Source organism: Aricia agestis, chromosome 6 (assembly GCF_905147365.1).
Source record: "Aricia agestis chromosome 6, ilAriAges1.1, whole genome shotgun sequence".
Taxonomy (NCBI): domain Eukaryota; kingdom Metazoa; phylum Arthropoda; class Insecta; order Lepidoptera; family Lycaenidae; genus Aricia; species Aricia agestis.
This window is the reverse complement of record NC_056411.1, coordinates 4026164-4042490: the sequence shown is the minus strand read 5'-3', so window position 1 is coordinate 4042490 and position 16327 is coordinate 4026164. Positions and strand designations below refer to the sequence as shown.

Here is a 16327-nt window from a genome sequence, read left to right as displayed (position 1 = left end):
TCATTTTCCCATGATAAAAAAATCATGAAAATTTACTTTTATTAATCTAACTGAAAAGTATTTTGCTTTCAACCTACTTTTCAATACTTCATTTTGCGCAGAGTAGGGAACACGTTTTTAATTCCCACTTGCCAAGAAAATCGACGTTTATTTTATCTTTCGGGGGGCTAATTCCCCTCCTGCAAAATGAAATAAACGTCGATTTATAAATAATATTATATATAAAACCGTACCTACCTGGGTACGCCCATGCATATTCCCATAGCTATTCAAAGCTAATTATGGATTGAATGGAATTGCCCTATAATGTACCAATTTCCTGAAAAAATAAAATATAATACTGATTCTAAAGCAGGTCATATTTACCCACAGTCGTTCTCATCACATTGGCGGTACCTGGCATAGTGATCATGGGTGTGGACGCCAGGGACCGATTCTACGAAAAAGACTATGCGAATATATCGCGCCAGATCATTGCTGTTGTCTCCATCATATTTACTTCTATCAAGGTCAATTTATTGTTTCTTAAAAACTCTATAATACCTACCTTTGTAACTCTTACGAAACGACTTCATGAGTCTGATGACTAAAACCAATTTAGGGGTACGTCTGAAGCCAACAAGCCGTGACTTCAGACGTACCCTTTCAGTTCAGGCCATAGACCTCGAGCAGAACCAGGGGAAATACAAAAACTACAAAATATTTAAACATGTTACGGATTGTCAAAAGTGTTGCGAGTTCAAATATCCATCACAAAAATGCAAAACGCGGCAACATTACAAATTCACTACAATATCACTCTTATCTACTTAACTATAAAACTTTTATAGATGGTTTGCAGCATCCTCAAAAAGCATGAGCTAAGAGCGGTGATCGACCAAGTCAACAGTGACTATGAGAAGTATAACCGCATGCCAGGAGACTATCAGAAAATCATTGACGAATCCATAGCCCTGACTAGGAAGGTGGACAAAGTATGGCATGGAGTGTTATATGCTACTGCAGTATCTTACCCAAGCTTGGCTGTGGTCTCCACCATATACTCCCAGCTGTTCAGCGATTCACCAGAAAGATTCATGTTCCATGAAGTCAGATATTGGTTTGTGGACATGGAAACGCAGTATTCTACGCCGTTCTTCGAATATTTTAATATCTACGAGTTGTATATTATTTTCATTGTGACTTTCGGGTTCTTGGGTAAGTAAGGTAGTGTCTATTTTGACAGTAAATAGGTACTCATCTAATGATAGGATACGTAGCAAATCGACGTAGCTTATAGGCGTAGCATTTTCGAATTAGAAAACTGGTGTAAGTACTTAAAGCTAGTTGTTTGAAGCTAAAAATTATCTAATTCCTAGATATTACCCTTAGGGGCTTTCCTACGGAGATTCCGTAATTTACCGTATTTAGAGCCTCATAAACTCATAATTTGAAAGCTACAAAGTCATAATAAAAATACAGAAATAATCTTCAGTATATCAACATTCCTTTCCACATTTTAAATTTTCTATTTTTGTTTATTATACTTATGATATCAGCTTCCAAAGTAAAAGCAATTTATTAAAATTCAAGCATACATTCAGCATCTCCTTAGTATTTACAAATTATTTTTACATGAAACACACTCCAGATCGACAATATCATAAACTACATATTCCCCGTTTTAATTTTCTTTAGGTCAAATATGTATTATATAAGTAAAAAAATAGGGTTTTAGTGCGATCTCGGCAACGCGGCAAATGTACGGTCAAGGTCGTTTGCTCGGGGGATGGCCTTAAGTTCACGCAAATTTTCTCTTATATTTTTGAAAATCTTTCGAGGTTTCTCTCGTAGTATCTTCATTACAACTGGGTCAGCGTTTGACGGGTAAAAAGTAGCAGACAAACGCTTTAACCAATCAGAATTTATAATTATTATGCTTAAAGTATGTTATCCCCCTTTAATGTTTACCAAGTCTATCATAATCATAACTCCAAACAACTCGCAGGATACGACAGCTCGTTCATAATATTCATGTTCCACGCGGCGCTGAAACTGAAACTGATATACCGAGACCTGGTGCATCTGCTGGATGACATGGATGTGCAGCTCATGAGGGCCAAGGTCGCCAAGTTCGTGCGGGAGCACCTGGAGTGCCGCCTGTAAGGTTTTTACTGTTACTCGAATCTCAGGACCGTAACACCCCCAAAAATACGTCTGTAAAGCAAGTTAAGATCCCATGCGTGCTGAATACATTCTGCATTTATCTCTAAATTAGCCTAGGGAAATATTATAATAATATTGTCTTCTTATAGTCGTCGGCTAGAGAGCCTAGAGAGACTTGTTATTTGATGAAAACATTAGTATTCAGCTCGATAATAGTTATAACGTTTGTGCGGAAACTAAGTACTAAACCAAAGGAGAACAAAATATAACAATTTCAATGGCTGAATTATTCCTCCTTATCTGGCAATTAAGAATACATTAAATTATCTTTTTCTTACAACTTTTATAACAGAGATTTGAAATTTTTTGATATGTTAATCATTTTGTCGCTATGTCGCGTTTCGGCGTGATTGACCCATATCAATTTATAATCAATTTTTCCGTGCATGTTTGACCAGCTTCGTGGAGAACATCCAGAAGAGTTTCGAGGTGTGGCTGGCGGGCATCTTCTGTCATGGCGTGCTGCAGCTCGGCATGGCGCTCACACAGACCACGTCGCAAGAGTCAAAGGTGGCTATATTCCGTTGGGAGGCACATTACCATTAAAAAAACATTTATAGCCAGATAAAATAAATAAAAATTGTTTTATACTTGCATAGATTTTAAGCAAATGAAAAAAAACGTGTTGACTCACCACCGATTTGGGAACTAACCCCGCGAGAAAAATCAGCGCGGCGTAAGAAACTTGTATGGCGGCGAACGTAATAATTTGGACGATTTATGTGAAGCCAAGCCGACGCAGGCATAAGCTTGTTGATTTTGAGTTTTGACATAAGCTCTATGCACGTTTTTCAAAATCTCCATTAAATAATCAATAAAATGTTTGTCAGAGGGAACGTTATAGATGTTCATTTATGTTTGTTCCCAGGGTGGCACCGGCTCGAACTTAACATATTACTTCTACGTGATGGCTACAGTCCTGCATATATTTCTGCCGTGTTTCCTTGCGTCTGAACTGAGAAAATTGGTACGTATTTAGATCTTTTTTACCTTTTTTTTTCTTGAACTATAATCCGCTTCGCTTTTAGCTTTTTCGATTGGTTTGAGACAAAGCCTGAAGACTTAAACTACCCTTTACTACGTATAATATAAACTGTATTCGTAGACAGTCTACTACTGTATTATGGACATGGAATTATCAAACATAATATTTGTAGAAAACGGTGGAGTACGGAAGATAATGAGTATAGCAGTTCTTGTCGACAATACATTGCCCTACCATCCACAATAAAACACTTACCGCCGTACTTAGAGACATTTAATTATGATTAAGACAGATAATGTATGGGGCTTATGTCAAAATTTTGAATTACATAATTACATTTAAGTAATTAATGTTCCACTATGAGTGCGGCAGTCAGCTACATTCCATTTCAGGAGGAGAACCTAGCCAAGAACGCGTACGACTGCTCCTGGGAGGACGTGCCCGACCGCGGCGTGCGGCGCGCGATCATGATGATCATACACCGCACGCAGAAACCCGACGAGTTCACAGCCATCGGCATGATCACTTTCAACATGGAGTTGTTTGTTTCTGTAAGTTTCTGACGTAAATCCAACGAAATACCATCTTATGGAACGTTATATCCATACATTATAGCAATTATGGCTCCAGTTACCCGCGACCGGCCCGGCTTGAGCTACCAACAGCCCACCGATTGAGCCACAGAGGTCGTCTAAAGATATTATTGTTGTTACGTGCTAGGGTTCGAAGGATTTGGAGAGAAAGACCTGCTGACTCTCTTGAAGACTTTATTCACTAAGTTTAGGTCACACAAGCACACACTAGGTCACAACACTTAGCACTAAGTCCAAACACTAATCACTAGGTCCAATCACTAAGCACTATCACTGTCCTAGGTCGTAGCCAAGTCGCAGGTTTCACTGGTTCACTCACTGGTTCACTCACTTGTTGTCACTCTGAAGTCGCTTTGATGATCGCTCGAACCGAACTGACTCGCCGGGCCTGCCTGCGGCTTTTTATATGGCGAGACGAATTCCAGAAAGTTCCCGATTCACGTAAACAAGTAAACAACCGTGGGAACTTTCTAGGAGGCTCGAGCATATACCACAATAAAACTGCCGTCCTTACGATAAGTGCGGTAAGTTGAATTTTTTTGGCAAATTTAATTTAGACCTTATGGATTCAGTCATAAGGTCTAAATTAAAACACGTAAACACGCAAACAAATAAACGGTAAACACGTAAACAAACATTGGACCTTTCTAGAAAGTTTGAGTATGTACTTGCGCACCTCATGCCATCTAGTATTGAGTAGGGGATTTATGTTGCCTGTGTTCCCTCGGTAAGTTTCGCTGGTTTGTCGCTAGATGGCACCACGTGTCCTTATACCATGTACCGTAACACTATAGATACTTTAGATTTTTGATTAAAATATTAAAAGAAGAAGTGTTCTAATATTGCCACTTTTTGCAGGTTTTGCAGACGAGTTATTCTATGTACACCCTACTAAGAAATTAATATGGAAGCAATTGTACCTAATATTATAACAATTTTTTTATTTCTCACCAAATTAAAACACTGTAATAAAATACTGCAATATATCATTTCAAATTCTTTTATTCTTTTGTTTCATTCGTGCTTCCCATAAATAATAATAATAAAATATCTTTAAATTAAACAATTCCATAGACAGACATACACAAACGCCTCATTTTATCATCGGAGGCTAAAAATAACATAAATTATACGTACTATGAATCTGAAACCAAAACATAGACCCTTTCGTAGACATTCTACGTCGTAGCGCGAAGCTACGGCGTGCGTAGCTTCGCGCTACGACGTAGAATGTCTACGCTCGTAGTTCGTAAGTCGTAACCTAGTAACAATTCGGTCATTTTTCGATACAAATGTTAACTTTTTACCTATAAATACTAAAAAAATACTAATAATGATAAGTTATTAATAAGAATATTATAAGAAGAATATTAATAAGAATATTATAAAAGTACTCGTGTCCAATTATTGTACACGAGTATATAGCGTTACATTTTAACATCAGAATTGATGTTAAATCATTAAATATTTATATATATTTAAACTCATTTACTAGTAAACGTTAAATATATTTATAATATTAATTGCAGCTGCCTAAACAGCTTAGCTATTAAATTGTATACTATTCACAAATTACTGTTTACCTACAGTTTTGATTTATTACAATACATAATATATTATTTGCTTGAGGAAGTTACGTAAATATTTTCAGGATATTAACGAGTGGATAATGGGAATATAAATTATAAAGACATTTTATGAAGAAAACGTCTTTAATGCGTGTCTATCGTCGTTCTAGATGCGATAGTACGTTACGTACGTAAACGTAATTGATACGTTTGCAAAGTTTCGAATTAATTATATACAGGACGTAACAAAAACAAGTGATAATACTTTAGGGTGTGTACGTGTTCCTTGTCCACTTTTGTATGGGGAAACTCGTGACGCTCGGGCCGTTGCCCATACAAAAGTGAAAAAAAATGTTCGTCTTTCAGAGCTGCTACTTTCACAGTGAACTCTCTACAAGGAACATGTACATACCCTAAAGTATTATCACTAGTTTTTGTTACACACTGTATAAGGAGTGTAACTTACTTTACTTATGTTCACAAACTGTACACTGATAATATAATAATCTAGTTTTGGGGGGGCCTGGAGATCTATATTGCAGGCTTGGCCTAGTTTAGACTCCAGATCTCCCACAAGTTACAACAATAACATGTATACGTAAACAATAATTAGTTTTTAAGTACTTTATAACTTGTAATTTATGGAGATGAATAATAAACAATTTATTATTATTATTATTGATTAAACTACTGGAGGCAGGTAAAAATATAGTACTCAAAGATTACATTACATACATACAGCCGAAAATGGTATTTCAAGAGAACCACACTCTTGTATCGTATTTGATGTGCTTGACTGGTGTTGGTCCTTTCCCGGGCGGCGCTGGAAATCGGATGGCAAAGTTAATCATTTGGTATGGCCGAGTACTTCATATTGGTCTGTGTAAGTCTAAATGAAAATATTTATTATTTTACTAAATAGCTTTGTCCACACTGTGCCTTGTTCTGTTCGTCAAGGGCATGCGCTATATGGCGCAGTCAACAGCGAACGTGAGGCATGCCCGCGACGCATTCAATTATTGAATGCGCCAATATGAAAGTTGATGACGAAAATTGAAGATGAAAGTGCACATTGTGGACATAGCTAATATACTCTAAATCCTTGCTAATATTATAAATGCGAAAGTGTCTGTCTGTCTGTTTAAACGACTGTGTCACTAAACCGATTAACGTGAAATCAAAATCAAAATTGTTTTATTTCTGAATAGGTAAATTTAAAATAAATGTTTTCAGAATGTCCTACATGATGCCTACCACCGGTTCGGGAACTAACCCGGCGAGAAGAACCGGCGCGCGGCGTAAGAAACTCGCACGGGGCCCACTTTTTCACCAAAAAAAATGAGAACAAAATTAATCTTTTAAAAATTGTGAAATTTTGTACGAAGCTACTTTGAAAGAGTGAAAGGGATATAGGATAAGTGACACTTGAGAACTAACTACAGGGTGCAATTTAACCTTCGTGCCAAATTTGGATATATTGATCCTTGTTAAAAATAAAAATACACGCATTTCTTCTTTTATAATCACTCAGTACTAAAATTTTGAGAAATAGCCTCCGAAAGTTATCCTACCAAACACCACAAAATATGGACACATACGCGGCCCGGCCCCGCCCCGCCCTTCCATTGACATTCTTGCAGTGACGGATTAAGACTACTTGATGCCCTAAGCAATCCATGCCTGTGGGCCCCCCTATCCGAATAGAATCAATAGAATCGGTCTTTGAACCTTTACTCTTCTGGTGCCCCCTCAGACGTGATGCCCTAGGCAATTGCTTAATTTGATTAAGGGCTAATCTGTCACTTGATTCTTGTTATTATCCTAACTCATAAGTTGCGAATTTTCCCTTCATACTTTGACGGACTTAGGACCGTCAAATGTAAAGGACGTAGACAGGTATGTTAAGAAAAAAATTAATTGATCACATCAGAAGAATGGAAAATTACAACTTTTTAATTACGAAAAATAAACACTTTAGAAATTTATAATAAATCTAAACCAAATCCTTTGCATTTAGGCGTATTTATAAAATTCAATTAACTTATGTACACACTATAACTAATTAAAAATCAAAACAACCTACCTCTAAATCTTATTTACTTCCATCTATCTTGTCTACACTAAACACAGTTCAAACTGCAATCCGTTTTGCTCTAAGCAGAGTCTAGCGCATTTTGCACACTGTCTTTAAGACTTTAAAAGTTTGTTAAGCACAACTTTGTCACTTTTAACCTCGTCAGAGGCATGTCTTCGAGGCTGGCTAGGCGTGTGCAGGTGTTGCGAAGTGCGAACTGTCCATAATCCGAGTCTTTGATTGTTTCGCGATTCAGATTCAGGGTACAGCTGTTGCATTCGAGAATCATCAATCAGCTATTACGAAGATGAGGAAGGCTTTCTTGCTCGTACAGTCTCTGGGTTCCGCGTAAATTTCGCCACTCAAAATGTAGCACCTCCACCTATGCCTCCACATTTCATAACACTCGATCGTGGTTAGGGTACATTGTAACAGACACTAATTAAAGCGCGGGGGCCGGGGGGGCCGTGACAAAGAAAATAACGTGTTAGCTATACAACTACGCACGTGGTACTAAACGGTCGCCGGCGACCATCGCATCGGGCCTCCCGCCTCCCACCCCACGCGTCACCCCCGCTTTACGCATAACCGGTCTTCCGACTGGATATTTAAGCGGCGCGATGAACTAGCGGTCGCAATATCGTAATAGGCTACTTGACCTCATTTTTTTCTTCATGCTAATCGCTTCATAATCATTCATTATTACAAAAAAAAACTAATATTTTAATATTTTACACAGTAGAAACCCATAAAAATGTTAATTGAAAAATATGCCTTATAAATGGCGCCGAAAACACTGTCCGCCATAGTTTGACGTCATACGTTTTGTATTTTAAGCTCTCTTTATTGAACATTTTTATATGCTAAACGTACGCGTCTAAAAGTACCCAAAAATTATAAAACAATTAAATAATATGATGACCATTGTGCATCGATTTTTTTGGGATAAAATATGTTATTGTAAAAAAATTAACACCCTATTTTTTTAGTTTAATGGACTCACCTAATGATACTTAGGTATCATTTTTTTTGGGGCCTAAGCCCCAAAAAAGAAATTGGCAGGTAGGTTTAATTGCAGCCTGTATATATTATGTAACATATTAATACCTAGGACCTAGGTATACATAAAATTTGAAAGTTTGTGAATAGTTGGATCGATATTTGATTCATATATCGATTTATTTCACAAACTATGAATAGTAACTTATTAAAGCGAATGCAGAGAGAGGGCTAGTACCAGTCGGACTTCTTTTTATCTCTAAAAGTGGCCCATTTTTTTTGAGACTTCATGGTAGTAATAAGTAATGGCTAAATGCATTTTCTTCTTTCAGATATCGCTATCATCTACCTCGACACACAATACTTCATCCACAATCACTTTAAAACGGACATCTCAAAATACGTTTTGATCGTCATAACGCTTCTGCTATCAAACATTATCACTGCTTACAACTTACAAATACAGGAGAAAGAAGCTGGTTTGAAGAAATGCTATAAGGTCTTAAATGAGGTATCCATACACTAGTATTATAAATAGAAAATTGTTAAATGAGGTATCCACACTAAGCACGGGCGCGCACTAGCGGCCAAACCACAGCGGCCAGGTCGCGACGGCCATCGAGAATTACCTTAACTATAAAACCGCCATAGACCACGCGCACCGCGCCAGCGGCCACGCCATACTTTCGATGGCCGCCGCGACCTGGCCGCTGCGGCCTGTATACGTATATCTCCGTTTTGCTTGTCGCCTCTTTTTAAGGATCTCGTTACACCTACCGAGTAGAATGACGTGACATTGCTTACTTGGCGATACTTTGAGTCTTGGAAAACAATGTCCAACAAGATTGTATGCATTTACACGGGTGACTAACAGGTCTCAGCTATGTATTTGCAGCAAGCGATCGCTTGCGACTGAGCGTTTGCACGGTAGATTTTAGTCACCAGCCGCATGCGGCTATTGGCCGCACGATTTTGGGACTTGCGGCTTTAGCCGAATGCGGCGTAGTCGAATTGTCATTTAGACGGTCGATTTTCACCGTGCGGCGTAAATCGTGTGGCCTTAGTCACCCGTGTAAATCCAGCATTAAGAAAAATTACAGATTTGTCGTGATAAGCCGAGTTACAGGTGACACCTGTTTACCACCTTTCTAGTAGGTAAAGAATAAAGATATCTTACTAATATTATAAAGGCGAAAGTTTGTTTGGATGTATGCATGGATGTTTGTTACTCTTTCACGCAAACTACTGAATGGATTTTAATCTATTATATTGTTGTTTTTTAAGCAATCGTTTTACATCGAATCAGAAAGGTGTTGGTAGTATTTCTTCCACCATATAGCGACAAAATTATTCATCCAATTTTACTAACGTGTCAATTAATTATTTACTAGCTATTTCACCGGGCAAAGCTCGGTATAAATTGATAAAACACGAATAAAATGACATTTTCCAAAAATGATTCCTAGCTAGATCGATTTGTCGCCCCCGAAACCCCCTATTTACATGAAAATCGTTGGAGCCGATTCCAAGATTCCAATTATAAATATATATACAAGAATTGCTCGTTTAAAGATATAAGATTAACATTCTTCCATTACTTTAGGTGTATGAGCAGTTAAAGACAAGCAAAATCAATGTTGGGAAAAGATACATCAATCACTACATTACCATTTATGTTATATTGGAAATGGTGGTGTGTGGTTTCTACGCAGAGTTCATTTCCATGTGCAGACAGACTGGTAAGTTCATTTGTTTTTTACAATTACTGTTTTATGAAAAAAATCACTTACTATAATATTTTATGTGGTAACGAGTGAAACATATTATTAAATGTATATCAATATCCAACTAATATTATAAATGTGAAAGTGTGTCTGTCTGTTTGTTACCTCTTCACGCCCAAACTGCAGAACCGATTTTGCTAAAATTTGGTATGGAGGCAATTTGAGTCCCGGGAAGAGACATAGGATATTTTTATCCCGGGAAAATATACGGTTCCCGCGCGATAAACGAATTTTGCCGCAATGGAGTTGCGGTCGACAAGCTGACGCAAGCGGGCATCAGTGTTATGGCGACGCCTTGATAATTTGGCTGTAGCGATATCGATTTTTCTCAGCAATGACTAAAGCTAAGAAATTAAAAGTTCATTGTCAGTATTCATCATGTCTTTGTCTTTGAATTACCCATAGCATAACACGATTGGTCAACTTTTATAACACAGAATAATCAATCAAAAATACCTCTGTAAAAAAGGGATTCCTATTTTGCCAACAGAGGAGATTGATTTAAGCTTCCAAAATTTGTACATAAATTGGTACAAGCATACACTTTAATTTGCCTATAGCTTATATGAAATGTATTTATGGTTTTTAAATTACACGACAAAAACCATTTTGTCGCTACGTCCTTTCGAATTTTTGCTGTTCCATTGCTTGTTTTCTAATTTCTATGAGAGGCCGACCCGGAAAATAAGCAATCTAAAACTTATCCAATACGGTTTTTTACTTTATCGCGACGTCACCTTAAATCTACAGCTTCCTACAAGCACGTACGTGGCAACCATTTACGAAATCAGTGCTACAATTTGGTTTTCAGGTTTTCTCAGCTACGTAGCTGCTATTCATTTTACTCAGCAATACATTCAGATGTTGATAACGATAAGGTTTATATACTTCATACAAAACATACACGTGGAGCTCGTTATGGTCAACAAGAGCCTTAAGAATATTTATAACAGTCACTTCCAACGTAAGTTTAGTAATTAGGCAAAATCGGTGAAGTCTATTTAAAAGCTAAAATATAATATATCAAAACACGTTATAATTCTATGTCAAAACCACGTAAAATATTTAGATAGACAGAAAGAGAAGCCTCACCAATATTATATTAGTGTGGCTTCGAGTGGTGGCTTCTCTTTCTGTTTGTCTATCAGAAGCAGCAGGTTGTATCTCCTTATCTACAGTTCGACAAGGCTTTATTTGAACGTGGCGAGAAAAGGAACTAAACGCATCTATCATAGAAAAACGTCATTTTTGACATGTGTTTGACAGTTCTCCTTTACCAGCAGCGCTCCCGTCAATGTCACCCACGTTCAAATAAAGCCTTGTCGAACTGTAATAACTATAGAGTATAGACCACGTACAAATCCGTTTTATAGACAGTTGAAATTATCACCTATATGTGTATTGATGGGGCTTTATTACATTATACGTATTTCGACTTCCAAAAAACGAGGAGGTTATATGTTCGGCTGTGGATATTTTTTTTATATTTTTTTTAGGTACTAAAGTGAATTTCACACCACACACTGATGTGAAGAGAAACAGCCGCGTAGCTATAATTGGTGTAAGGAGCAAAATTTCGGTATTTTGTAAGTTATTAACATTCTTCTAGACCTTTGTTTTTCAACTTTTTTTGTGATGTGTGTGGTGTATGAAATTTTTTTCGCTCCTAGGGGGCAGGGTGTCACAACATACTACCCGTTCGCGCGTTTGCCGCTGTCAACTGTCACGCGTTTACCGTTCTCTCACTCACTCGGTTCTGTGAGTGAATGTGAGTGAGTGAGAAAATAATAAACGCGTGACAGTTGACAGCGGCAAACTTAGCACGAACGGGAAGTACGGGTTGAAAAACAGTGTTTTAGACTCTAGTCTCTAGAATACCTGTGTAATATATTTATAATATTACACACGGTCCTGCTCACCATTTATTATGCTGCTGGATGCTGTTGCTTATGCTGGAACTTGGCTTGACACGCTACCGCATGTCTAGATTATTATTAGTCTAAGTACCATGATCATACCTTATCCGTTATTTTTTACACCTTTTTTAGGGTTCCGTACCCAAAGGGTGAAAACGGGACCCTATTACTAAGACTTCGATGTCTGTCCGTCCGTCCCTCCGTCTGTCTGTCTCCAGGATGTAACTCAAGAACCGCTATAGCTAGACTTCTGAAATTTGGACAGATTGTGTATTTCTGTTGCCGCTATAACGACAAACACTGAAAATAAAATAAATATTTAAGGGGGGCTCCCATACATCAAACCTGATTTTTTCAGCCTTTCTTGCTCCATATAAATAATGGCAACAGGTAAGTAGGTACTTGAATTTTTCACAAACTCCTTTATTATATGTGTACTTTAATATTTAATTATAATATTAAAATAAAATAAAAAATTTAAGGTGGGCTCCCATACAAAAACACAATTTTTGGCCTATTTTCCTTTATAAAGGTACGGAACCCTTCGTGCACGAGTCTGACTCGCACTTGGCCGATTATTTTTTTACTTTTAGCTCCTGATAATGCAAAGGAACCCACGGAATATACCATACGTAAAATTGCACTGTCCTACTCTAAGCTTTGTCAATTGATATATTTCATCAACGACAAGGATGGAGCAGGACTCCTGTGGATGACTGTGTACATGACCATCAACGTGATTATGTCTATGTACAATCAGGTGTTGGAGATTACTAACGTTGGTAAATATTCATTATATATTATTACCGATAGTGGGTGTACCGTGTAACGAAATTAAGTGATAATACTTTACAGCTTAGGGTGTACTAATTACTATATGGGTCCCCACCCCCCTATATAAAGTTCATTGTGAAAGTAGCATAGCTGAAGGAGTTTTTTTAGTGATTTGTATGGATAAACAATTTGCCCATACAAAAGTTAAAAAAAATATTTTTTCACGGTAAACTCTATACCGGGGGGCTGCGACACATTATACTACTCATTTACCTATTTACGAGTAAGAATGCACCTGACCCTAACTTGACTACATACTTAAACCTAGATCTCAAAATCTGTAAGGTCTTGAAAACTGTTTTTTTTACCCAAGTAGGTAACTTCAGTTCATGAAGATTAAATGCTCAAGACGAAAACACGATTACTGAAAAAATGCTCGATAGTTTCTTTTTAGGGTTCCGTACGCAAAGGGTAAAAACGGGACCCTATTACTAAGACTTCAATGTCTGTCTGTCTGTCCGTCTGTCTGTCTGTGTGTCTCCAGGCTGTAACTCAAGAACCGCTATAGCTAGATTTCTGAAATTTTCACAGATTGTGTAAATGTGTAGGTAGGTATATCTGTTGCCGCTATAACAACAAATACTAAAAACCTAATAAAATTAATATTTAAGGGGGGCCCATACAGCAAACTGAACGTGAACGTGGCATATGAAAGACGGGCGTGAGTGTGAAGAGAGAAGGACGATGTTTGATTTTTTTGGTCAGTCGCCCTCTTAAGTATTATAACTTTGTTTTGCTACACCAGTATAGATCTGCAAGTGGTATAACAATTACTTCAGCTTACGGTGCCCAATGTGGCTTAAATGCCAAACGTGTGTAGAAAATATATTTACGTGAGCACCTAAGTCCTAACCTCAGAACAGGAAAATAACCTACCCTAGGTTAGGTACTCACGTAAATATATCCGTCTTTTCCAATTTATTTCATCTTTTCTAAATTTTATAAACAAGCGATACAGAAAACGTCTTGGCTAGGGGCTCAGATACTTTAACATGTTAGCTGTAGGTAACGTTTATTAATGCCTATAGGAGCCTTAAAAACTCTTTTGTAGCAGTCCTGTCTGGACAGGTAAAATACTTTTAATTATTCAGGGACACATAATAGGAAGTGTCGCGCGCAAGTTTTCCCAGACGCTACAGCAGAACACGCGCACGTGCGCACGTAACACGCGCGCACGTGCGCGTGTAATATCGGCTTAAAAATTAAATGAACAAATAATGCAAATGATTTTCCACAGAGTCTTAATTATTTTTTTAGACAATCGAGACATTGCAGCAGCAGTTCTGCCGATGGTGTGGCTTATCATCACAACCACCCGACTGGTTCTACTGACGGAGCAATGCCACCGTATTCAGGAGCAGGTATATCCATACTAGATATAGTATTATAAATGCGAGCGAAAGTGTGTCTGTCTGCCTGTTACCACTTGACACCCAAACCGCTGAACCGATTTTGATGAAATTTGGAATGAAGTTACTTTTGAGTCCCGGAAAAGTACATTATATGATAATATTTATCCCAAAAAAATGTACGTTTCTCGCGCGATAAACTAATTTTGGCGCAGCAGAGTTGCGGGCGTCATCAGCTAGTTAATGTAATATAATAATATTTTTTATGGACACTTCACACCACGTCAGTCGGCCCTATAGTACCTAAGTACCTACACGAAGGATTTGTGTTATGCATGGGTGTCAGACAACGAAAATTTATTTAATATTTACTTTAGTTGCATAATATTTAAGATTTATATTATAATATGACAGTTACTAAATATTCATGACCCAGGGACATAGACAACATTTTGTTGAGTCGGAATTCGAACCTGCAGCCCCAGCTACCTCGCGCTCAACCACTAAGCCGCAGAGGTCGATCAAAATATAATAATAATTAATATATGATATGGTGTAAGCAATTATTTGTATCTTGGTTGCCGACATAAGTACCTAATGCTAAAAACTATGCTTAGATCATTTAACTAAGTACGGTACCCCGAATCCCGAAATTCGTGCTGTAGTCGCCTTAATTCGCGACGGGTTGAAGAAGTTAGCGGGGACAAAATATGGCCGGTGGGACTCTCCTAGGCACCTAAAGTACCTTCATACCTGATACCTCTTTATGTGAAAACCAAGTGTAAACTATTCAGCATCCTTCTAGTACGGCTACGAACGCCACGGTACGGGCTAAGGCCACGTAATAGAAATAAATACATTTTTAGATGGGCAACACTCGTCATCACCTGTCACGTCTGAAATGCTCCTTCAGGGATGTCGCCGTGTCCAATGAGTTGGATCTCTTCCAGAGCCTTACCGTGTTGAGGAGACCGACCTTCTCGCCCCAAGACATGTTCACGCTAACCAGAACTTTCTGTACTAAGGTAATCTTTGAGAAAAAATTAAGGCTCCTAATATTGTTAAGTAAATATTTTATACTTTGTACGCAAAGCTCACCGAAAAGAATAGATAGTAGGTATATAGGTACAGACTACAGTCTGTCAAGAAAGTGAAGAAATTAAAAAGTGGCAACATCGTAGTGTCATGCCTTTCAAATCAATCTAAGAAAAAAGGGATGACACTACGATGTTGCCACTTTTTAATTTCTTCACTTTCTTAACGGACTATAGTTTTAGTACCGTAGAGACAATGTAATTGATGGGGCGGTAACTATTTTATCAAAACAGTATTTTTTCAGGTTTTTGGCGCAGTTGTTACAATGGTAGTAATCATGGTCACTTATGGAAAAGAAGTAAAAGGTTCCAGGTTAGTTTATATAATTTATGCATTTATTATGAATTATGATGTACCTACTTACTTATTCTTAAGCCTGTAGATTCACATAATTAGTATGTCAAAAAAATGAAGAAATTCCAAAGTGGCAACATCGTAGTGTCATCCCTTTTTCGATTGATTTGAAAGGGATGACACTACGATGTTGCCACTTTTTAATTTCTTCACTTTTTTCATTTTTGTCAGATTATAGCTCTGGCCTCTGGGCTCTGGCAAATCTTCGAGAGTTAACAGTTAGTCCAAAGCCCTGTAATTTTTATTGTACAGATAATTTTTAATTTAATAAACATGCTTGTGGCATCTTCTGTTTTTTAAATTTTAATATTATTTTGATTATTTTACAGTGAACCCGTTGAATCAGCGTCAACCACCATAAACAACAAAACAAGTGATCGATAAATTAAAAATAGTGAACTGAAATATTAATTATTATATAATGTTAATTGTTATGTGCCTTCCTAACGCTTTTAGATAATAATATGTAGCATACAGGCTACAGCATACTGCATAATATTATTATTTATTGCATATATAATATAGAGGGCGCTAGGACGGCACTCAACAATTTTTTTTTATGTGGCAACAT

At 37.5% G+C, this 16327-nt stretch overlaps 2 protein-coding genes across 2 annotated transcripts; both read left to right on the top strand.

Moving 5' to 3' along the window:
* Positions 1-398: 398 nt before the first annotated feature.
* LOC121728071 (odorant receptor 2a-like) lies at positions 399-4686 on the top strand. Its single transcript, XM_042116177.1, has 7 exons — positions 399-509; positions 831-1197; positions 1955-2141; positions 2604-2715; positions 3074-3172; positions 3583-3741; positions 4642-4686. Exons 1-7 carry the CDS (start codon positions 411-413, stop codon positions 4684-4686), a joined length of 1068 nt encoding a protein of 355 aa, XP_041972111.1. The 5' UTR covers positions 399-410.
* Positions 4687-12504: 7818 nt separating this feature from the next.
* LOC121728070 lies at positions 12505-16012 on the top strand. The gene is made up of 6 exons (XM_042116176.1): positions 12505-12514; positions 12718-12906; positions 14216-14319; positions 15174-15332; positions 15647-15714; positions 16009-16012. The coding sequence occupies exons 1-6, from the start codon at positions 12505-12507 to the stop codon at positions 16010-16012; spliced, it is 534 nt and encodes a 177-aa protein (XP_041972110.1).
* The last annotated feature ends 315 nt before the right edge of the window (positions 16013-16327 follow it).